Source organism: Lepisosteus platostomus, chromosome 4 (genome assembly GCF_059453375.1).
Source record: "Lepisosteus platostomus isolate fLepPlt1 chromosome 4, fLepPlt1.hap1, whole genome shotgun sequence".
Lineage (NCBI taxonomy): Eukaryota > Metazoa > Chordata > Actinopteri > Semionotiformes > Lepisosteidae > Lepisosteus > Lepisosteus platostomus.
The window spans coordinates 58,456,301-58,482,086 of NC_142614.1; the positions used below are offsets into that span (position 1 = coordinate 58,456,301).

Consider the following 25,786-nt stretch of genomic DNA (forward strand, 5'->3'; position numbering starts at 1 on the left):
TGTCCCCGTGTTCACGTTGGTTTCCTCCAGAAGCTCCGGTTTCTTCCCACTGTCCAAAAACATACTGGTAGGTTTACTGATTTCTAGGAAAAACTGGCTCTAGGTGTGAGTGTGTGTGTTGCCCTGTTGTCTGCCTTGTGCCCATTGCCAAACCAGGATAGACTCCAGCTCCCCAGCGACCTTGAACTGGAAGAAGCAGTTAGAAAATGGATAGATGAATGGTTGGACTCTGAACAAAAAAAAAATTAAAAGAATTTCTGATTTTGCAAAAATAGGCCTATAAGTTTAGAATAATCATTGAAAGTGTTAAGAACTGCATGTAAGATTCAATGCATAGAATGTTTCTTATGCAAAAGCTGTAATTGTAAAAATAATGTACTGTATGATAATATTTTCGTCATAAAAGCATACCGCAATGTCTGGTTATTTTAACGACATTGTGGTTTGCCATCAAGTAGCCTTTTCATCCAGTTGGATGACCAGTTTGCGATAAAATAAATCTGCTTGTCTTTGGATTGGATGTCTTTGGAAATCCATTCAGGTTACAAAGAGACATGTCACAAGAAATTCCACTTTTCAGCTTATAACCTGTAGTAAATACTGTTGAAAGCCAGAGCAACTTCACTACAGCAGTTTTGTAATGCTTCTTATGTTAACATAAGTTTATTTCCTAAAAAAACTGAAAATAAAAAAAATGATGTTAATATGTAACACAGCAGGAGAAATAATACAAAGCTTTCACAATTATCACATTTAATATGACCACAATATTATCAAAATAAGACAAAGCCGTACTAAAAGCAACAAGTTCTCGCTAATTTCACCAGTATTAATTACCATTACCAAAATTAATTAAATATTTGATATTAAATATTTAATTAAATATAAAAAAATGCAACAGGCCTGAATTGGACATATGAAATGCAATTAAAATTAATATTATTTTTTCTATGTAAAGAAAATATATTTATGAATATATTAGGTAGACATCGCTAATTGGAAACAAATCTTTGAAAACCCTATTTGTAATAAGTGGAAAGTGATTTTTAATTGATAACTGCAGTAGTGCACATGGTAGGAAGCAATTATTCATATTGCTTGGGTGACTCTTTGTAAAGCCTCCTTTGGCGAGGATGACATTGACTGGATGCTTCCAGGAGTGCGCTATGAGCCACTGGCACTTAAGAGAGAACATTTATTAACCTTCCTCTATGTAGAATAACCGCTCTAAGTCTCTCAATTTCCATTTTTTATTTATTATTGTTATTTATTTCATTTATAAATAAATGCCTTTATAAATAGATTTATTTGGTGCACAGTTAACCATTCTTCTGGCGATTTGGATGTATGCTTTGGATCATTGCAGGAGACTCAATTTTGGGCCAAGCTTGAGCTTCTTGGCAAAAACAACAGGGTGTCTGGCCAAAATGTCCCAGGACGTGTTAGAGTTCATGATTTCTCCCAAATTAACATCCAAAGGAACTATGGAGGAACCCAAAATGCAAAAAAAACAAAACAAAAGATAATAGACTCCCACAATATTTCACAGTGGGCATGAGTCTTTTCTCAACAGAGCTTCATCTTTGTACGCCAAAGATAACACTGATAAACGTGTCCAAAAAGCTCATATTCATTTCATCAGACCATAAGGCATTGTTTCAGTTGTCACTCAAATGAAGTTTGGCAAGTCTGAGTCGTCTCTTTTTGCGGTCTCCCTTTAGAAGAGGCTTCTTCCTTACAATCCAGATACAGTATGAAGGACACATTCATGCAGGCAACTTTGAATGGTAGTTTTCGACATTTTGTGTCCTGGACGAATGGCACAATAAAAATATATAGTTTTGCATGTTATGGCTTTGAAAAGAAAAATGAGATTGTGCCGACAGAGAATTTTTTTTAAAGGTGTCATAGGTTCCCTTAATATAAATATAGTAAATTACATTTGCAGGAATAAAATCTGCATCCCCTTGCTACCCTGAAAATAGAGGCAGTTATAGTTTAGGAGGTTATCAGAGTATGAATGCGAAACCGATGATGACATATCTAAAAATATAACATTGTCATCTTCTGAAAACCCAGTATATATTCCTGTTTTTCAGCAGATGCAATTTTCTGACCTTCTGAAGTGCTGTCATGTAGACAAAATATTGGTCTTTTCAGTAAACACCTGTCGTTCTGAATCACTGAGATCAGACAACTTACTTTTTTCTGCCAGATGAAACAGAGATGGTAAATGTTGTTAAAAGCAGAAAAGGCTCCAAAAAAACCCCAACAAACAACCAAGACGTAGGCTCACAGCTACTTTCATTACCAACCTTGAATTGTTGCTCTTGTTTTTTTTTAAAAGCCTCTGTAATTGAAAATATTCAGACAAAGCCCAGACAAGTCAATGGCAATCTGCAAATTTCACCTATTATAACTGAGCTCACCAAGGCAATACTCAATATACTAAGCCAAAAGAATCGGCTATTGTCCGCACTTCTATGGTTAAAATGTTAAAAGGAAGGATTTTAGCAGATATACATTCAGATGTTCAAACTTCGAACATACTATGTTGCCCTGGGACTACAAAGCTGCTTTAAATATTGGGGTTTCAATGGAAACCTCAATATTAATTTCCAAAATGAACTGTGACAAGGTTTTAGCATATGCTATTAGCATTGTAATAATCATTATTATTTCAATTTTGTATTAATGAAATAAGTTGGGATAAACAGATAGCGGACCAAAAACTGGAAACACCAATGTAAAGTCACTTGATAGGGCATAGAATCTACCAGCATCTAGAATTCTGCAGTAACGATGCGGCACTATTTTTCCACAAGAAAGTCAACCAACTCAAACCTTGTCCACAAAAGTGGAAAAGGTTTCTCAGGCTTCTTTCCAGAATATCCCACATGTGCCTGACTTGTTTCAGATCAGGTGACTGAGTAGGCCAATGAACTGAACTTTTATTAACAGCCTATACAGTATATAATATCCCATTGTGAAATACAATGTGTAGAATACCTGCAAGCCCTGGAGGTTTATCTTAAGGCTTCTGCCTCTTCTATGCTAATACTATTCAATACATAACTCTGTCTTTCCCCAGCCTGAGGCCTGCTGTTTCTTCCTTTGTAAAAACCTGTCTGAACTATTCATATAATACAGTACATCAGTCATTTCCCTTTCATAATCTAAAGGTTTTTCATTATCCCTGAGACACTATATTTCATCTGTTACTGTTCTTTAGCTGTTGTAATACTGATAAACTTAATCTACACTGCAATATTGCTTTCTTAGTGTATCTAATACTCTTTTCTACCTGTGCTTGTAATCATTTGATTTTTTAAATGACTGGATTTATTTACTTTTAGGAATATATACTTCCGCACTCGAAGCATAGTTTCTTTAAGCTGTTTTCATCCATCCTCTACTGATTCTATGTCAACCAGATCTCATTCTACTTCTGTGAATCTGTTTCACTTAGTTGTACTGTAGCTTGCTTTCTTCAAATAGTAAACCTTTGTTTTATACTCTACCAACAGTTTCAAAATATAGTTCATATCATACCATATTTATGGAACTGTTAGTTCACTAAAGGTTCTCTCACCTCTTTTTTCTGTTCTTTAGCTTACCTGTTTGAAAAGGTCGTATTTCCTCTAGTGTGCAGTGACAAATTAAGACATCACTTGCTGACAATGTCAACAGATGAAACTGAAATCACATCCTTAATGCCCTTCTATTTACAGTACATGATGGAAATTAAAAACTCCCATGACAACATTTCCTTTACAAATATGTTCCAGATGTAGTTCAGGTGGGTAGCTGTGTCAGCATGCGCAGTCTGCAAAGGAACAAGTAATAGGTTTATTCCATGCTGAAAAGAGAAGAGAGAAAACGCAACATTTCGGCTGTGAAGCCTTCTTTACTTGTTCCTATGTTCCAAATGGCATTATATATGATGCTAATATAACCAATATCTGTAGTTGGTAGTTTACAGCAAACTTCTAACATTGTGCCTTTTGAATGTTTTTTTTACCACTCAAACTGACCATTACAGTTTCTGTGACACTTAATTGATTTCTGAGTTTGGGTTCCAGTGCCTGAATGTTCTTTTGAGGTATATCGTTATGTATAATAACCACCCCTATCTCTTCAATCTGTCACTGGGAACCTGCTCAAAATACTCCATGGCATTTCTCTTACAAGTTTTCTTAAGATTTTTCCCCTTTCCCTTCTAATTTACACGTTTTTTTTTTCATTTCTTTTTAGATCAGGGATATGCAGCTCTGGTCCTGGAGTGCCATATGTGTTTCTACATTTTATTCCATCTTGGACCTTAATGACAACCCAAGAGGATACGAAAGCAGATCCACTCTTTCTTCTCATTCTTAATCAGGCACCAACTGATGAAAGTCTCTAACACCCAACACAGAAACACACAATTCAAGATCCAGGCTTGCCTACCCCTGTACTAGATCCTTGCACCAAGCCAACTTGGTGCCCAGTTCAGTCTGATCCAATCAATCTTGTCTAAGCAGAGAGCCTTTGCCACAGAACTGTTTCCAAGAAACCCAAAGCCTTATTCAGTGCATCATCCACAGCAAAATAGCAATAAACTATTATTTCACAATAAAGGAGAGCATAAACAGAAAGGGAACACCTTCCCAGAAATAGCAGTTAATATATTAACATGCCTTATCACAAATATGATTCTATGGTTTTTACACTTACTGTAAGAAATGAGCAAATAAGTGCAAGGAATGATGAATGAAGTGTTAGGAATTTGCTAACACCTGAAGAAGGCTCCATGGCCAAAATGTTGCGTTTTCTTTCTTCTCTTTTCAGCATGGAATAAACCTATTACTTGTTCCTAAGTGTTATGAAGACATTTAAGACATCCAGCAGCCATGTCACCCTGCAACTCACAACTGGCAACCCACTGAAGCTAAGCAGGTGTGAGCCTGGTCAGTACCTGGATGGGAGACCTCCTAGGAAAAACTAAGGTTGCTGCTGGAAGAGGCTCACCCTGCGGTCCATGTGGGTCCTAATGCCCCAGTATAGTGACGGGGACACTATACTGTAAACAGGCACTGACCTTCGGATGAGACGTAAAACCGAGGTCCTGACTCTCTGTGGTCATTAAAAATCCCAGGGCGTTTCTCGAAAAGAGTAGGGGTGTAACCCCGGAGTCCTGGCCAAATTTCCCATTGGCCCTTACCAATCATGGCCTCCTAATAATCCCTATCTATTAATTGGCTTCATTAGTCTACTCTCCTCCCCACTGATAGCTGGTGTGTGGTGAGCGTTCTGGCGCACTATGGCTGCCGTCGCATCATCCGGGTGGATACTGCACATTGGTGGTGGTGGAGGGGAGTCCCCATTACCTGTAAAGCGCTTTGAGTGGAGTGTCCAGAATAGCGTTATATAAGTGGAAGCAATTATTATTATTATTATTATTATTATCCACCCTTCTACCCATATTATTCAATATACAGTCGCAGACGAGCCTGAGCCTAACCCAGTAAGCAACGGGCCCAAGGGAGGATGCACCCTGGACAAGTCGCCAGTCGATCTCAGTGCAGAGACACCGACACAAACATAAACAGTCACAGCAGGCCAAATGTTCCCAAAGCCAAATTGACATACCAGTACGTCTTTGGACTGTGATAGGAAACCAGAGCACCCGGCAGAAACCCCCGCAAACACGGGGAGAATGTAAAAACTCCTCACAGGAACTGACCCTCAGGGCTGCGGAGAGGCAATGCTCACCACTGTGCTACCCTGCTGTGCTCTGATGACATCCAGTCCTTAAATGTTGTAAAGTTTTGTCAGCATTTCTATATTTATTGCATCAATGTGTTTTGTACATTGATAATGATAATTGTAATGTGCTTTGCACATTGCCTGTTGTCTCTGTCTTTCTTTTCTTGCACAATTGTATTGCTGTCTTTTGTACTACTTACCGCCTGAGAGCTGGCTAAATAGCATTCCGTTATACCATATACTGTAACTGTGTATGAGTGTAATGACAACAAAATGGAACGATCAACCTCTGTAAATTAAAGATTATAAAGAATAATACAAACAATACCAACTAAGCTGTTTATAGTACTTAGAACCCGTACAAAAGGCACTGCCAACCCTGCTCCTGTAGATTTTATCAGCCAGCATTAAATCATTAATTTACAAAAACGCGGAACAATTTAATTGTGACCAATTGCTGGTGATTTATTCGCTTAAGAAATGTGGAAAACATTTGGAAAATAAATTTAGCCCTCAAGGCCTTAATTGATGAATAACTCACAAGCTTTTCGAAACAGGTAATTTAGGATGACCTATAAGATTTATTGGATTGGGGCTATCCAGGAGAATCCTGCTACCGATAGGGATTTGCTGGTAAGAACAAACCATCCCCTTTTGCATATGAACTAATACCACGTTTTTTTTTTCTTTATCAGATTTTTTTCAATCAAATGAAAGCTCGCAGGAAGGAAGTAGTTTCTGATTTTCTGTCAAATAGCTTACATTTTGTAAAGCTTGTGCTACCTAAACCACACTGCTCCCAAGATTTGATCTACAGTACATTTTCCAGAGGACATAGTGCCCGCATATTAAAGAGGACAATGAGTGGACATGTAGAATTCCATTACATTAGTACTCTTCTCTTGCTATATCTGATTACCAGAGGACCGTCAGCTTCTCTCATACAGCATGAGGTCTAAAACTGCTATTACACTCTTTGCTCTTTTGGCATTTCTTCAGTTTTTTCTCTTTTGGTTTTTTTTTTTTAAGATGAGCTTCAATCAGCAAAGAAGAAATCTGCCTTTTTTCCCTCACTTACAGGATATAAACACCTCTACTGAAATTTTCAAACCCATAATTGCAACCCAGCATCTTATTTTCTGCAATATGTTTGGTCAGAGATAAATTCAGAATTACATTTAACTTTCTACTGCAATTTGACAGAAAAGTATGCATCAAAAACTTTAAAATACCAATTCAGCTGGGACTTGATTTAAGACTGTTTCACGTTTGAAGGATTAGATAAGTTAGGGAAGCAAAAAGGAGTTTAAACTGGTAATCACTGAGTAAGGAGAAACAAGACTTTTGAAGCCTAAGGTAAATACTTATTACTTCCCTCAAAAGGATATGTGCGTGTGTAGAATTAACACTGGCAATAAAACCAAATGCATCTGAAACCATACTTTCAGAAACAGACTACACAATTCACAAAAGAGCTTTACTTTATTGCAATACTACATTATGATCAGAAATAATGACTCTCTACAACCTCCATATACAAATCTGCCCAGCCAGCTATAATAGATACACTGTAAGAGTACACATCATGAAGCACCTTAAAGATGAGAGAGAATAAACAGAAGAACTCCACATATCAAGTGTGTATCTGACACACAATATACTGTATAAGTTACACTAAATTGATTTTGACCCATACTTTCTACATCTTATCGCTTAATTTAATTATAAATTCTAAATTCAGTTTTTACATTCTTTACTTATTTTAAAGAAGTACAAGATATTATGAGAGACTTACAGTAACATATACGAATGGCATGTGCACAGGAAGAAGGCAAGAATGAGATATATTCTAGGCAAGGGCCTACAGCATATGGGGAACTCCAACATGTCACACACACTTTGATAACATTTCAGCCTCAACAAAACTCCCATTAACATTGTGGTGGCTTCATGCTGGCAGATGGAGGTGTGGGACAGTGATACTCTAAGTCGGAGCAAGTTAATGCAAAAGGGTACCTTTGGGACCACAAAGGAACGGTTATATTGTTCATCCCCAGTGGCACTCCACTGGGAGCTCCACCATGCAGAGAGCAGGGCTTAATTAGACATGAAGGGTCATATCAGAGAGCACAACGGTATAAGTGGATAAGCGGTAGGCCATGGTGTGATGGTGACAAAGTTAGGCACTACTGTGTACATAAAGCATGACCAGGCACAAATTTGCAATGTCAAACATATTTATGTCAGACTTTCAAATTTAACCTGTATTAGTACAGACCGCATGCTGTAGGATACAACATTTGTGGCCCTGCAAAGAGACGTTTAGACACTGAAAAAAAGCAATTTTTGTTGATACTGCTGAGAAACTCTACAGATACTTAACTCAGTAGGGTGGTTCTCAGCCCAGCCAGCTTCACAGAGTGTACACTCAGTAGGGGGTGTCTACACTAAGGAAAAGGCATAACAGTTTTACTTCCCAAGCTCCCTGTCTCACAAAAGCCAACCGGAATGTTTCTACGGGTTCACAGCCAAGATCTGCAGCTTAGTTCAACAAGGAATCAAACAGGCTCTTAACGGATGAAAGCGCAGCCTGCAGAACCATGTCCAAGCTCCTTTTAGCAGGTGATCGCATCACGTTCTTCATTTCAAAAATAAATTCTGGATACCCGCAGAAAGCAAGAGAAGCACAATGCTAAAAAAAAAGCACACTTCTGGGGTTATTTTCTATTTTATTTTTTATAAAGAACGCAGTAATTGAAACACAGATTCAAGAATTTTTAAATGCTTATGCTTCATTTTCTTAAAATCTCTAAAGGGGGTTTGTTGTACTGTACTTTACTGGATTACCACTGATTATTAAAACAATTTGTTGGATACGTTTCTTGTTGTAAGGAAAGCTGTTTTCAGAAAGCTATGTATCGTGACTTACAGTCGAGCACAAAAACTAATGTAAATGTCATAGCAATACTCCTGAGACTCCACTTTCTACTCTTTTCAACAAGAGCTTATGCATGGGGTATACTGAAACCTTTTTGAAAAGCCTTCCTGTTGTAGATTCCAGACAAACATCTGACAGGATCAGGTTGGGCTTATTCTACAGATTTTGGATGGGGCATTAAAAACCTTTCTGACCTGATTTTAAAAGTTATGTATGATATGGCTCTTACAACAATTGAAAGTCAAGTTCCCCCATGAAGTCGCTCGGCATCCATTTTCTTCTAACTTTGATACATGCAAGGAAACGTTATGCCGGACTGGGTTAAGAGCCAGGGATTCAATCACACAGTACATAGTACGGAGTTCAGGGTGAAGCAGAACGTCCAAAGAAGTACTGATAGGTTAACTGCTTTCTGGAAAAAGTGGCCTTTGAGTGAGTGTCTGTGTATCGGTTTCTCTGTTTTCTATCTGTGTGTGTGAGTTGCATGGACTGGAGTCCCCTCCAGGGTGTATCCTACCTTGCGCCCAGTGATTTTCGGGGTAGGCTCCTGCTTTCCCACAACCCTGTACTGGACAAAGTGGTTAGAAAATGGATGGATGGATTTATAAATGATTTAATTTCCAGTAAAATACATATCAGTCACCATTAAGCTGAAGGTAGATTTGAGCTGAGCTGTTTCATGCGTTTTAAAAGGTGTGCGAATACCTTCCTCTCACAACTACAGTAGATATTTTTTCCACTGTTCTTCTCCACCTTGCAAAAACTCATTTTTCTTTCTTTTTGGTAGAATTTGCTTAGTCTCCCCTGATGCAAAGAGCAGTGAATAATTTTCATAATCTCCGCAATATTCTATGCCTCTGCATGAAAATTTTCACTTTTATGCCTGCCTAATAGAAAAGTGCTTTAATATGCAATTAAATTCTTCAATAGCAGCCCCTAATTAAAGCACTGTTAAACAAACAGTTATGAATATAGACGAACTACCAACACAATAGGCAAGGCGTTACTATTATATCAGGGGAAATAAAAGACTCAATAGAAAGCACAAATTCATTAAAATGAGGTTTGTTGATTTTCTTGTTCCCCTCAGACAAATTTCTTTTTTTTTCCGCATGCATGTATGTGTGCGCACACACTCAAAGTTTCAGCGACCTTGTCTTTGTGGTTGGCGTTGTTCTCTTTCTTCCCCTTCCGGGGAGACAGCCACCACACACTGCAGCTCTGCCTCTGTGCCTATCAGGGCTCTGACTGACAGGCCCACGCTCCAGAGCCCTGCACTCCACTCCAGCAGTCACACCAGGTTTCACTGATGGACGTCTGCCATGAAAAATCACAACAGACAGTCTCTCTCGGAATGATGATGACTTTCTGGAAGGAAGCGTTCTACCTGGGGAGAACAGTTGCTGTTCAGTTAAAGAAAAATCTATAACTTTTTTTTGTAATAAAAAAAGTACTTGGCACTGAAGTTTAAAACACCTCACTGATCACCAAGCTGTTCTTTCTTTTTTTTTTATTCAAAACCCTTATCAGAGGTTCCATGAAGGTGACTACAGAACCTATATTGAAAGTCTGAAAGCCAGTTCTAATTTTAATATATTCAAGTGAACGAAGGAGAAAGAAGAAGATTTGCTATCAGAATGCAAACATTTATTTTCAATGGAACTTTTTAGAAACCATAAGGTACAGCAAACTAGAACGCATGGGCCGACCACACTGCAATGGAAAGTCTGCTTTCAGAAACCATTAAAGGATCAGGAAGCTTCTACTGGTGTTGATGCAAGAAAGAACAAATTGAAGTCTAATGTGACCGGACGCACAGAGCGAGATTCCCCTTCACTCCCCCCACTTAAATGTTGAGAATAAGGGTGTAGCACTAAGATAATTAAGACCATGAAGTCAATAACACAATTTATAGAAACAACGTTGATATTTAATGCTTACAGTATTTATCACCTAAAATGTTTTATGAAATCAGTGCCTGAGCCTTACATTACACATGTCTGTCTTGAAAGGAGTCTTTCTGTTCATTTCTTGTCTCCTGGGATCTGCTCCAGTTAATTTTTTCGTCTACCAATCCTTTTGCTTGCAGAGTCAGGCAACCATTTCTACCTCCTCTTGTAGTGACAAACCCATTATTTCTCCTACTGCACACATGACGTCGTTTTCCTTTTTGTGATAACAACCACAGGTGCTGGAGTCATCTGGTGTTTTTGTTCTTACATTCAGTATCCATCTTTCACCTCTCTCATACTGAAGGCAGCACACTCTGCTTGAAGATTTTTTTTTAAAAGCACAAAAGCAGGTTGTCTATTAGAATGTTACTAACTCTTTGTCATATATTAATTTGCATATTGCTATAGATTTATACTTTGTAACAGCACTTCATGGGTTGAAATTAAAACTATAAAATGCTAAATAAAAGAACTCATGTCTTCTGAAGAAGATTTGTGTTGATGGATCAATCCATTTTCAGGAAGCCAGAACCTATCCCAGCGAGGATACGGTATGACAGTCCATTGACGTGGTGATGGATACATATTTGAAAAATGGTCAACAGTCAATAAGAAAACTTTGAGCACCTACAGAAATGTTCAAACTTCATATCTGCACATATACCTACCTTAATTCAAATCAGAAATGCAAGTATCTCCTTCAGACAAAGTGAAACCTTTTAAGTGATTAAGATGTTAGGTGATCCTGACAGAATATATTTCACTTAATTCCAAGCAGTTTACGTTTTAAATCCAACTTAACCTTTACACCTGCGGCCCAACATTACTAACCATTGAACGTTTTCAGTGTCAAAATTTATTAAACAGTTTAGGATGATGGTGCAGCCATTACTCAAAATTAATAACCACAGAGAATGTTTATCATCTCATGTTTTTTACATGAGTTCTGTCAGAAATAATCACCTTCTTCATATTTTTTATTTACAGTTCATACCCCTCATTTTTCATGTTGTTTAACTGTCTGACAACAGAATCTTGAAAAAATGCTTTTTATTTCCTTCAGCTTCAGGAACATTTTGTGCGATTCACAGAAATGGAAAAACTAAGATCTGTAAGAAAACCATAATTAGAAAACGGAATAAATCTCACATAAGCTCCAAGTCTACCAATATTCTGCATGTACATCATATGCTTTGCACATGCCCTTAGTACAACTCAAATGTCAACAGCAGAAGCAGAAAATAAAGGGACGCAGGTAGCAGAAATGTGATAGCTCTTCTTTACCTGACATTGACATTTAACAAACACTAAGGGACAACTGCAACTCTGAGATATACAGCAGAATTAATAAATTATTTAACTCCTACGTAACCAGAGAAAAAATGAAACCCTAACTGGTCTAAACAAAAGACTGTCCATTCATTTTATCAGTTTATTAAGAAATGACAACACAATCCCCAAAAAATGCCTATTAAACCAAACTTAAAAATCTGAGATTCTTCAGATTTGACGTTTTTGAAGATACTGCCAACTGCAGCAGATTCAACAAGAATTCACATTTTATGCTTAGTCCAAGTTTACTACTTGTGTGGGTTTAGTTATTTTGGAGCCTCTATTAGAGCTGACCCCTAAGTAACAATGACAGACTTAATCAGTGTAGAGCTGATCAAAGTCTTGATTTGTGACTTCATCATGGAAATCGTTACCAGATGTCCAAATGGTTCGAACTGCCAGTAAACCTCGGACAAGAATGGTGAAGTAATTCCTCATCTTGAATGATTTATATAAAAGCCCAAAATGTTAAACACAATCACCCCACTAATTTGTGATTTTCATAAGTGATTAAGATTTGGTGGGAATGTTTGGCAGGGGGAAATGGCTCAAGGCAAGGGTGCGTGAATATTTATTTTCTGGTTTAAATTACTCTGTCAAAAAGGTATAAGATTTTGCTGTAAAAAAATCTGTCAAATGCCACCCCAAAGCTCTTCATCAGCTCAAACACTTAAGAGCATTTTGTCACAGGTGTTCAGAAGAATTTCAACTCTCTTCCCTTTCATCCATGAGACAAATGAATACATCAAAAAGCGACAAAACTTTCAAGTTAAAATGCGCAATAAAAAAGACCACACCAGAAGCTGTACCCACAGCATAATTCCTTTAATGACCGAGGAAATAAGAACCGTCAAACACTACTGAAACAAAAAGCATATTTGAGCTTAAAAAAAATGCAAGTCCTTGTTGAACATTATTTAATAGTTCCATTTAATGTTTACGGAAGAAATGGCTATGCAACTTTTTCTTTACTGTAACTTTATGTGCATGCATTTATTTTAAAGTGGAGGGAACTGGATTTTAAAACATCAGTGACGTAGGGACGCAGCTCTCCACAGTCACACAGCAGGCCACATCATTTTTTGTTTCTTGTTACGTCTAATTTTAATAATAATAATAAAAAACTTTATTTTATATAGCACCTTTAAAGGTGGCTTCTCAAAGCGCTTTACAGGATGACAATAGCAATAAATAAGAAGACTACAACAATAAATAAGAAGATTTCACAAGATAAGACACAATTACAATTACAACAATAACAATAGAGGAGACCATGGAAGGTGGTACTAAGAAGAGCAGAGGGGTGAAGAATGGAACCAGTTAAGTAAAGGCTTTTCTGAAGAAGAAGAGTCTGGATTTGAAGGAGTTCAGAGAAGGTGACTCTCTGATATCCTTGGGCAAAGAGTTCCAGAGCTTTAAAACAATTATTTTGGCCTTTGGTTATCATCTGTTAAACAAATCGAAGAAGCTTTTCCAAGAGCCTGTTCAAGGCCGAGTGCGAGAAGAATTAGGAGAGTAACTCACTGATGCTCTGGGTTGACAACACGATGCCTGACCAGCAGGAGTTAGATTGACAGGAATGCAAATTGCTTTCCTCTGTACACTTTCTTTGAGAAATCTTTTCAAAACGTTTTTAAATAAAGAAAAGAAAATAAGTGAAAATAAGTGACATGAAATAAGAAAATATAAATGATTTCAGCTTTTTTCAATAATTTAAATCCTGACAATTCGGATTTTTGTCTTTATGGGTTTCTTCACTTTTTGAAGCAAAATTAAATACTTCATCACTCCCCTCCCAGCACCGAAAACTATTTCATATACTGTATACTAATGAGAAATATCTAATTTCCTTTAAAAATACTAGGAAGTAAAGAACTAAAGTTCATTCTATATTTTAATTTAAAAAATCATTTCAGATGAGTTGAAGAACATCTGTTCTAATGATGTGACCTTTATTTTTGAAAACACGAAGATATGACCTGCACTTGAAAATGCCCACCATTCTGCAAATACCACACACTATCACACATAATATTACACACATTGTTTCTACGTACACATTATAGAACTCAAAGCAAATCATGCAGGAAATTACTCTACCGAACAGGAGACCCATTGGCAACTCTTAAATCTGCCACGAAAGTCACTTTATATAAATGTTACATTACTGCCATGATGAAATATAACTGAATATTTGTTGGAAATGTACACTGAGTGAAAGTGAGCAGCTGCACTTTTTAATTGATTTGAAAATGGAAGTAACTTATACATCAACATCCTGGAAGCCTCCTATTAAATGGATAGTGCCAGCGAACCAGGGAACCTTGCAGAACAAGCTTTCAATGGAAAAAAAACTCTTCCTGAATTTACTGGTTTTTATAGGCGAGGGCACCTTGGAAGCTGTTTATCAAAGCTTCTTTTTTAATCAATAGAATTCTATAAAACAACTCTTTATTTGAATTCCACTACTTTTGTAATTTATTACCCTTTATACCAGCAAGAAATGGCTTCTAATGTTCTATACAAGCACTTTTTAATTCAAAATCTTGCCAGCCCCCATATGATTATGGGGGAAATGTTAAAGTTACACATTTCAAAGTATTTTCACTATGATGAAAGAAGTCTAAAAAATAATGTTTCTGAAATTTAAGAGGATGTGGTTCTTCTCTTTCCATTTATTGGTGTCCAACAATGCAAATTAACTTTGAATGAAAATTCATTGAGTTCTCCAATACTTTTGTCCTCTAATTGGGTTGTCAGTCTTGTATCAAACCAAAATGTACAAAAACAAAAAAATACATATTTAATAAATCTAATGCCATTTATATATATTACCTATACATTACATTCTACTGTACTTACAGTACATACAAAAGTATTCTTACCAATGCATGTGCAAAGCTTTAGAGAGTCGGTAAAAGTGAAAAATGTTTTCCATCACAAAAACTCTAGATGAAATAACCACTTTGGAAACAGTTAATCACAAGCAATTTTGTATGCACTCAGTAGTTATGTTAATAACTATAGCTTTTGTGGTCAATCCTTAGACATAAGCTGCATACAGATGAGATTTATTTATTTTAATACTGTATCAACTACATCTTTTTGTTAATTTCCTTCAAAGTAGGCTGAATACCAGTGAGATGGGGAGAGATACTATTCAGCTCCTTACTCAGCAGAATTCCATAAAAACCAATTCCTCTCTTACAGAAAGATCCAATCAATTTATTCTACATTTTAGACATTTTTCAATGTTACATTATGAAAAGGGAAAAGAAACGATATAAATGATTATACATTTTCAAATACGGTTTCAAAGTTTAAAAAAACAAATAGGCAGATCAATTTTACAGAGGTTCTTTTGAGCTGTTTTTCATTTTTGTCAATAATACATGTTCCACACTTTAAAGTTACAATCTAATAAAATTCCTAACATAACTAAAAACTAATGGATTTCAGACAATAATCATACTCACAATTCCTCATTCTTTTTTTTCAACTTCAACATCAATTAAAAGCATTTTGCATTGTTTAAACCTGTACCTGTAATGGTACAGAACAAATTATGGGAGCAGACATGAGCTAAGTGCAGAAGAAATCATGTCATTACATAATCACACATTTATACTTGAGAAAAAAGCTGTTCAAGCTATATTTCTTTGTAGATCTGTCTTTATCGGACAAAGGCGTCAAGAGTTGTGGTACAAAGATGAACGGCAGTAATTTGAAATTTTTTTAAGGCTGCATTTACAGCACAAGAAGTTAAAAGAGGTTAACCTTTGGTGAGCTATAAAAACACTTAATGGCTAAAAGAGAAAGTACAATACAATTTAATATGTGTTCTTTTGATGAAATGGTTTGATTGGGAGTATTTGTTCTTAGGTTCCACAGGTGCAGGATAAAGGATGCCTATTACACTGCTGGTCATGGGCTGAAGAGCATGGTAAGATATGTTATCGTTCTATGCTTTACACTGTAAAATATATGTGTTTGAGGCACAACAGAGAAATTACAAGGTACTGTACCCCCACCAGCCAAACAAAATGAGGGCATAAAAATATGGCTTTTAGATGTGTTCCCATCAACTCTTAAATTACATTTGAAAACGATGTGATTTTGCTTTTCCTTCCACCTCCATCAGTTGCCTTCTATTTCTTCTTGCACCCTGGAGATGTAATCTCTGGAGGTCAAAGCACCAGTTTCATCTAAGAGCTAACAGTTAAACTGTTAGAAAAATTGAAAAGTTGTTTCAGGCCCAGTTCAGATCTTCTGCACTAGAAATATCTCCAGGTAGGAGCCTCTGGTGGCCACATTAAGTTTTAGGTATTTACAGCAGAGTAAAACAGGCTCCTTTAAAGCTCATTCCCAAGTTAGATGACCCTTATGCCCAGAGCAGTAGCTTCAGCTGTTCTCAAATGGCGATCAAACACCACCTTGGGGCAAAACTTTCAGCAGTTTGGTAGAGATACAACTCTAACAAGCAAATCAATAAGAAACACTATTCTAGGTACTTCGATCATGAATAAGATTCAAATCATATTCACAAAAAAGTTTTAAAGGCTGGGTTTACATGATTTCCAAGTTCTATTTTTTGCCCTGCACTTATTTCATGACTTGTTACTCCTGTAATGTGATTAGCACTTGCTGATTTTTGTGCATACTCATTTTCTTAAAAACATAAGAGGTAAAAAAAAAATCAAATGATAGGAAAGCAGTTATTTTGTAAATATTAATTTGCCTACAAAAATAATTTGATATGAAAAATTATTAACATAATTATTAAAAATTATACGAAATAACCAAAGATTGGTCCACTGCAAACTCCCCTACAGTCCTCTATGAACTACAGCAAAAGTTTGTATAGTGCAGGTATTGTATAGTGTATTGGTTTAGGAGCCAGCATGAATCAATCAAAAGAAGATCAACTTGACTTGTTCATCAAAAGAAAAAGGAAGAAGCCAAACCCGAGAAGGCCAAATACTGGAAAAAAAACAAAACATGTTCATCGCAGACATTCTACATACAAGTGCAGAGTACAAAAAGCACAGAATGTAAAAATTGAAAACATTTTTTTCAGAGCTATCAAATAAATGTCACCGGATAATTTTTATAACCCTGATCAGGGCCATTGACATAACAAACATCTGCTCACCATGAAATGGGCATAGAAAGTCATGATTAAAACTATAACAATACAGCAAAAAAAAACAATCATAATAGTGGATCAGGTATGGTTCGCCATTTGTGCTGTTGCTGTAAAGTGACAGCAATGTCTGCCAATAATAAAAATTGGAAACCCCTAAAAACTGATATAGTATCTTGAAACCTATTCTCAGTAACAGGTTTCCCTCATCAACCCTGGTATTCACCCATAAAGAATGTCCATGTTGAGTATCAGTCTTCCCAGCCCTGGGAATCCCTTGCTCATACTGGGTTCTGCCCACAGAAACTTTTATCATGCACTTGGCTTCTCTGCCAACTCTACATTGCCATCTTCACTTCGTCACTCATCAGCAAATCTCCACCAAGCTGGATGTTAAATGCATATTTTTCACATTATGTGCACTTGATTTCAGTGTTCTCTCAAGTATATTCAATTCGCCTGCTATGTTTAAGCCACAGGATGCAAGGCAAACAGAATTTTACTATTAATTCTATTTTATTTCTTTCATATGATGAATTATAGCTCACATTATGCCGGCTGTTGATGAGGGTAAGGCAAACGGTGTGATCCTACTCCCTGTATCTTTGAAATTCTAGCATTTACAAACCGCGGCAGTTTTCAGGAAGGTAACCCCTGTGTTCGGAGAGGGAAACCTGTACTTTGCCAGCAGTGGCCGAGAGTTCTGCTGTCTTTCCTTTATACGCACACCTGCCCCTTCCCACTCTCACCTATGTTCCTCACCAACACAAAAACGAGCAGCAGATTACATAGTATGACAAGACTGTCAGACAGCTCCCACCTGCAACTGAACGGTCTGCTGACGGTATGGATGGGCAGAGAGGGCGACACATTATTTCTTCAACTGCAGAACTATAAGATTTTTTTTTAAAAAGTGCCATCTGCAAAAAAAAAAGTAATGAGTCTTTTCTCAGCCTTAGTCTCTAAAAATGATTTCAAAGAGTGGAGCTAAGTAAACGACAAGATTTATACAGCTCCAGGGGATGTCGATTATGGGATTTTACTCTGTTGCCATGCATACTAAAGACGGTTAAAAAGTTGCGCATATATCACTCCTGATGAAGGTAATCTTCCAATCTAATTCTCAAGAGGGATGAGACATTTGAGCACGCTGCACTTTTCTCCCCTACAGTCCTCTATGATGTGACATTCATAAAAGCAAAGCAGATTATCTGCTTGTGATTTGGTTCACAGGTTCTTGAACATTCACATATACAATACACAGCATCAGTTTATAAAAACGGGTCTCAGGAATTACATCAACTCCAGGTGGCCTGCAAATACTCAATACCCTATGCATCAGAAACTGCAAAAATGAAGCTGAAATTTTTATATTTTGTTTATTGAATCAATCTGAATTTGATGAATGTAAAAGAAACTCTGAAAACCTACCAAGATCCATTGAGGTATCCCTGCTAAATTTAACCTCTTTAGAAACTTAAAGTACAAAGCAGGAATTCATTGAAAAATTGCCCAATAATTTCTTGAGGTCTGCCATATACTGTAACAAAACAGCAACATACTAATAAATAAGGTTTTTTCTGTTCAATAAAATGGCAAACATCTGAAGAGACCTTTAAGAATGAGGTCAAATTTAAAAGAGCAGTTTGTCTTGAATACTTTTAACAATGTTTACCACAATACTGCAGGTTAACAACAGACATTAATTGGATTTTTTTTCTATTAAAATTGTTTTTTTTTTCTATACGTTTTGACAGTCCTGTGTTTTTTTTTCACTAATTAGGTTTTGATCATGAACTTCAGAAGTCCTGTGTTGTGAGAGTTTACATACTGCAACCTTATTTTTACTGCCTGATGCCTTTACAAACCTGATATGGTTTATCTTTACTCTTTTTTATACTAGCACCATTTATGTATATTTTTTAAATGCATGTACTTACATTCCCCTTAATTCTTATTGAAATATTCTTGCTTTACACAATGCCAATGACTGGACTGTGTTCCAAAGGTTCACTAGCCTGAAACATATCTGCCTTGAATACATTTACTGGAGAGGACATTATGGTTAGGATCAGGAATTAAGGAACTTACAAATGAGCATTGCACATTGAGCTGCCAGACGCTTTGTGGAAAGTGAGTTATAATCATTTCTAGTACTGTATGGAGATTATATTTTAGCCGCTGAAATAATTATTATTAGGATGGTGTCAAGCAACAGTGATTTATGTATTATTTCCCTTTGTTACTCTCAGAGAGCTACAGCATTTCCCCACCATGACTATAATAAAACCCAGGGAAAGGAGGGAACTTTGGTAAGCAGAAGATTAAGTTGTATTTCTAAGTAGAATGTTAAAACTACTACATGGTTACACTATCATTTATATTCATTGCCTTGTTTTAAATTCAATTTTATTTACAGATTTCAGCCATGTTAAAATTTTGCTCTTTTTTAATGCCTGGCATGCTCAGGTCGGATGTATTCAGACACCCACTTCATAAATGATCATTATAGGACACCGAAGAACATTTAGGTTACAAACTTATAAGTTGAACAGTATAGAGGAGACCATGTGGGCCAATCATCTTGTTTGGTTGAAGTGGATAATTCAACTTGTTTTGAAAGATGCCAGGCAATTGGGTTCAATAACATGGCTGCATAGCATGTTTCAGATTTCTACCATTCTCTGTGTAAAAAAGTACTTCCTATTCTACGTTTTAAATGTACTTCCACTTAACTTTTCTTGAAATCCTGAGGAAGTGCATTGAAATAACTTTGGCAATACCTTAGAGAATTATGAACACTTGAATTAAGTCTCCTCATAGTTATTCTTCTCTGTACAAGACTTAAAAAGGTTCAAATCTTTTAACCACTAGGAAATTCCTTTGAGCCTGGGAATGTATCTGATCACTCTTCTCCACACTGATTCTATCTTCTTTGATACGTAGTAACCAGAATTGAACACAATGTTTTCAATGAGGTCTAACTAGTGCATTGCACTATTTTAACATAACATGCATAGATTTAAACTCTACAGCTATAACTGCACATCCACTCTGCGTTCCTTTTGCCGTTTTTATTACTTCTCCACATTGTCTAGAAGTTGTGATATTTAGTGCCCTCGCAATTGGAAGACAAACAGGGACATTGCACAAAGCCATGGGCCCTTCAATTTGTAAAGCACCTGGCTAGATTGGTTGTGCTACATGCTGGCAATAGAACCTTCATGACCGTATTCCACAAAACTACCCGGCAGAGCAACTGTAGCCTCTTACCACCAATTACCATCCATCCATTTTCTACGGGGTTGCGGAGGTCCCTGTAGGCAACAGCCACAAACAAGGATACACCCTGGACAGGATGCCAGTCCATCATCTACCCAAATTTTCTTCAAAACAGGCTCTGCTTCAACCATATAATGCAAGGCTGAAGTTGCTGTGTGCGGATATGTTTTACTGTGTCTGAAAGACCAATGGGGTATCCTGACTTTTGTGTCGCTGTCACAAGAGGTAGAGCAGGGGTGTGGTGTAAACATGTGATCAACTTATGGTAAGTGAGAGGGCATATAACAATAAACAGCTCCATCCATCATTACAGAAGTGCCTTGTATTCTTTCTGCAGTTACAGTATGTGTTAGCAGTCAAACTGGTTATATGGAATGGATCCTTCAGGTAACATATTGAGTCATTACACAGAGCTGACTGCTACTTTTGCAACTGTGACCTTGAAGATGACTAGGGGGCAGGTAGTTGGGACCTGAATACCCCCAATGACTTCATTTTGTCACATGCATGCGGTTAACATACCCCAGACCACAAAGCCTATCACTTTCAATGATCCAATACTATCATTACAGCACCATTAAAACACACAAACCATGTACCTTTAGTGCAAACATAAGTTTTGCACATCAACAAGCAGGCACACATTTCTTGCCTCATTGTGTAGTAAGACGTTAGCCATTGCATTCTAAAAAAGTAAAGAGGAATGCAAAGAGAAAGTGATCTTCTACAGGCCTCTTACAATCTCTCATAATATTCTACTCGCACAGTTTAATGGGTTAGCGTTCAGTAATAATTAGGAGTGGAATGACATGTTGCATTTTTTATGTGTTTCAGCATATCATTTAGTTTTCCAAATGTCACTCATGATATTGTTTCCATCTGTAAAAGATTCCTGTTTGAAAAAGCGTACACAAGAGTTTCATTTGGGTACATTTAACCTTCCAAAAGCCGTTATAAGAAAACTCGCCAAAGAAAACAGAACTTATTGTTCTTTTTCAACAGCAAACTTGCTATTATGCTTACTTGGGTTTTAGCCAGTGGTCATACCGCAAGTAAAACTGTTTTTTCTAGAAATGTCAAAACAAAATCATAACAGCCAAGAAGTAAAAATATGATTTCTTAAAATTAACATTAGCCTTTATCCTAAGCACAGTAGGAGCGTGTTTAGAAGTAGCAAGAAAACCTGTAATAAAATCACCGCATTGATATTTAATGTAGTGAAGCTGAAAATGCAAACACTTTTTAAAGTACATTTCTTAGTCAACAGAAACCAAAATGTTTTGTACACGCCAGGGTGTATGCAGGAGTAAACTCAATTTGTAATCAAAGAAAAGAGTAAAGAAAATGCACTCAACAAATTCCAGCTGTGACATTGGAAATATTCAACAATAATTCCAAAAGGAAATTGGTTTCAACACAAACATGCAAAAAAATGGAAATGCTACGATCAGTGTAAGGTAAAAATAGTTATTTTGTATTCATGATATTAGATCTGTAAATTTCAATACTCCGATTATTTAAATGCCATATGTGGCTATTTCCGTGTTAACTGCTTCTGGCTCACATTTGAATTTCTCTTGAAACCTGAAGAACAGAAGATCAAAGGACTATTATACAGCAGAAGAAATCGGTCCAGTTTCTTTCAGACACTGTCCTCCACAAAGAATTTGCAAAAGAAAACCATCTGCAAACCCGGACACTACTTATGTGTCTGCATATTGAAGAATTATGACTGCCATCTCAATTAGAGCATCTGCAAGGTCATAGTTTCATCACATCGTTTGTAACTGCATCTCTAGCATTCATCTAAGCCATTAAAAGTCTGACCAAACCAATATAACTGAAATACAAGTGATTATAAGTCCTTGGAAGGCAAAGCAAAGAATTAATTTAATGAAAAAATAGCTCAGCTGCTGTGTTAAACAAATATCAAGGTTAGTCTCTCAGCTCTGTGCATTTTAAATCTGTAAGGAAACTGAAGGATGTGGTGGGGGGATAAGTAACCGTTTTCAAAGGAAACCACTACACTTTCTCCAAGGGGCTTCTAATCAATTTACAGGCCCGCCTTAGTGTTCTCATTACCACATTCCACAGACTACCTGCCACAGCAGCTGCAGCCTGTTAGCACCCATTACCATCCGTCCCTTTCCTACAGGGCTGCGGAGGAGCCAGTGCCCCTCGCGGCAGGCAGCGGCCGCGAGCCAGGACTCACCCTGGACAGGACGCCAGTGTCCGTCGCAGGGCACACACAGACGCAGACACGCACACACATCACGCCAGAGCTCATTTTTCCAGAATCCAAATATACCTACCAGTATGTCTTTGGAATGGGGGAGGAAACTCAAGCACCTGGCAAAAACCTACGTAACCACAGGGAGAGCATCTAAACACCAGGAACTGAACCAAGGGCTCCAACGCTGTGATGCACCAATGCTAACTATTGCATTCTCATGCCACCCCATGAGAAAAACACCTCACAGAACCATTAAGGAACAAGATACCTTGTGTGTTCTGCATCCGACTCCTGGCATATTCTACACTGTAGGGATACAAAAGCATCCAGGAAAAAAATAAAGGTTTTCCCTAGCATAACTTGAAGTATAACAAAAGCTGAGCTAACCTCACATTCAGAAGTGCAAGATATTGACTTCATGGTGGCTAGATTATGGCATTAAACACTCTTGTTTTCCCCACTCATGGAATATTATCACAGCTTTGAGGCTGCTGAGCATACATTCACAGCAATGACAGTTTTCAAATAAGCTAAGAAACGTTTTTACCTGTCATTGATGCTCCAGTTCAGGCAGAGGTTAAGTGAACTCAAACTCGTGCATTTCCTCACCACTTCAATGACGGTTTCGTTATTCAACTCCGAGATGTGACGCAAATCCAGGCTGCTCAAATTCTTAAGCTAAAAATAAAATGAGGGAAAGACTAGTTTAATCTAACACCATATCGGAATTAAAATAACAATGCTGAGATACTAAATACTGAATGATGCATATACAAAGGATGTATGTTGGGAATGGATGTACCATCTGGTTACTATTTGTCTGTACCTCACTCTGAAGAAACATTCTGGCACCAGTGGAAGTGGATTTGACAAACAGAGAGGAATAAGACATTAAGGAATAACAGCTCACAGTTATCCATTCAGATAAGCAGCCCTAACCTAATGGAGACACTAGATGTTTTTCTTGATGACTCTCAAGAACAGAATAGTAGGAGCTCCTTGACTGACAGAACTGGAAGAAGCACTTGCCCAAGCGCAGGTTATACTTGTATGATCCAAGCAGGTTCAAACCCTGTTCCTAGCCACCTGTGACAGGGATTAACCAAGTGAAAGAACACAACTGAAATAACCTTTCAAGTATTATGCACTGGAGACACTCAGTTTAAATTTAGGAAAAGGAGTGATAGCTGTCAAACACTGTATATTGTGGAAATATTTAATTGCCATTTTCAATCCCACAAAGCAAGGTTTGTCGCTTTTCCATGCTGGAACTCATTTCTGAGAGTTTTGTCTGCAGAAATACCAAAAGGTGGCATTATTAAAAGGATATACAAGAATTATGTACTTTCTGATAAATACTAATAACCACTTCTGTGTGTATTAAGGGTAGTCAATGTTGGGAATTGAGAAGGCTGACTGCACAGTTCTGAACTGCGGAACACACTGTAACTTCACACAGCAGTTTGTGTTTTGTAAGTTTGTAGTTCAAACTGCTTTTTTATTTCTCCACTCCCCCAATTTCCCATCAACCTGTTCAAAGAAAATTCTCATGACCTTGCTCAGCTGAAAACTGGGAGCATGTTTTATTATTTAATTAACTAGTGTGTATTCAAGCTGGTGTTGGGGATGACTATTATTACTTAACATCTATTTAACTCTTAATTCCCCCCTTAACTAATTTTACAAAAGAGAAGCCATTTAGGCAAGTAATTTATTCTGTTTTCTACAATTATGTGGTATTCCTATCCCTTTCGATTACATTAAAGTATGAAAAATGTTTTAAAGTAACATTATGTATTCACATTCAATTCAGCCACCCATTAATTTATGTCAACAAAATGCGAACAATTAATAGATACAAAATGTTCTGTGCTGCTAATCTAGTTACTCTGTACAGTGATGCAATGCAATACTAAAGAATTACATTACCTTGAATAAATAACTGCAGCCTTCTAAATTTATATAAATGACCACTTCTTAACAGTCCATTAGCATGGAAAGGCCCATACAAGAGACTGAAGACTCTTGAGTTTAAGAATAATCCCTCAGGCCATATCAATTGGACTCACCCATTGTACCTACCTTGTACTAATGATACCTAATGATTATGGCTTAATACAAAAATAGTGTGCCTAAAACTTTCACAGTTTGATTATAAAGAAATTAAGTACTGGAATGTACACTGACAGCAAAGGTTTATTAGAAACCAGTCTTAATATTGTCAAAAGGTCTTAATAATGATCCTGTCATAACTTCATGGTATACATACTGTAACTAAACATTTTCCAATAGTAATGAAAACACAAATGAAAAATATTCACACCTGTGGAAAAAGAAATTATAATTAGAAATGAGAAAATTAGAAGATTTATCATTTTTTAAAAAGACAGATGTCTCTGAGGAAAGAAGATTGAATTACTGTATACTATCTCTTGAGGCAAAATGATTTTCAAGTTGGAAGATTGTTCGCTCCTTTTAGCTTTATAAACTTATAAACAGTTTTGTAGATGTCAAAGTATGCTGCAGTCACCAAGATGACTCAGAATACTGCTATTGTAATTAGAAGTTTACTGAATGCTCTTTGCCATAACCTTGTTTGGATTATCAAATAACTTTAAAAAAAAGCTACAAATAAAACTAAACTTAAAAAATATTCTAAGTTGAAGTGAATATCTTACCTGACATTTAACCTAAGAATGAAACACATATGCATCTTCCTGGAAGTTATGCCTTGTGTGCTATTTGAGACCTGTATTAACATCACTCCTGCTACTGTATAATTCTTCAAGACACTTTACAGGATGGTACAGTATAATGATTAAATCCCTGCATTGCTAGACACTTTATCAACATGAAATGTCCATTAGTTAACACTATTGTGTTTGAGTATATACAGTACTGTGGAGAACTCGATCACCAGATGCAAACAGGCCCAGCTATTAGTAATTTCAAATTGTCTGGTAATTGTGTCATTTTTATTGCTGTAATGGTTTATCGCCTCTTGTGTTTTAAATTTACAAGTCTGCAAATTGCTGCATTAAGCTCACTTTTCCCCACAGAATGACTCACTTCAATTTATTAAAGGCCAATCAATGGACCCACTTCGGAGTTTCAGAGGATTAAACATCTTCTCATCCTTAAATAATCAGCCATACTCT

General features: G+C 36.8%; 1 protein-coding gene across 1 annotated transcript in view; it reads right to left on the reverse strand.

Moving 5' to 3' along the window:
* The window catches only part of fbxl17 (F-box and leucine-rich repeat protein 17), a 315,976-nt gene that overhangs the window by 175,730 nt on the left and 114,460 nt on the right, over nucleotides 1–25,786 (reverse strand). Inside the window, exon 7 of the mRNA XM_088630004.1 lies at nucleotides 23,176–23,306. Within this exon, the coding sequence (XP_088486130.1) occupies nucleotides 23,176–23,306 (131 nt within the window). The remainder of the gene's footprint in view (nucleotides 1–23,175; nucleotides 23,307–25,786) is intronic.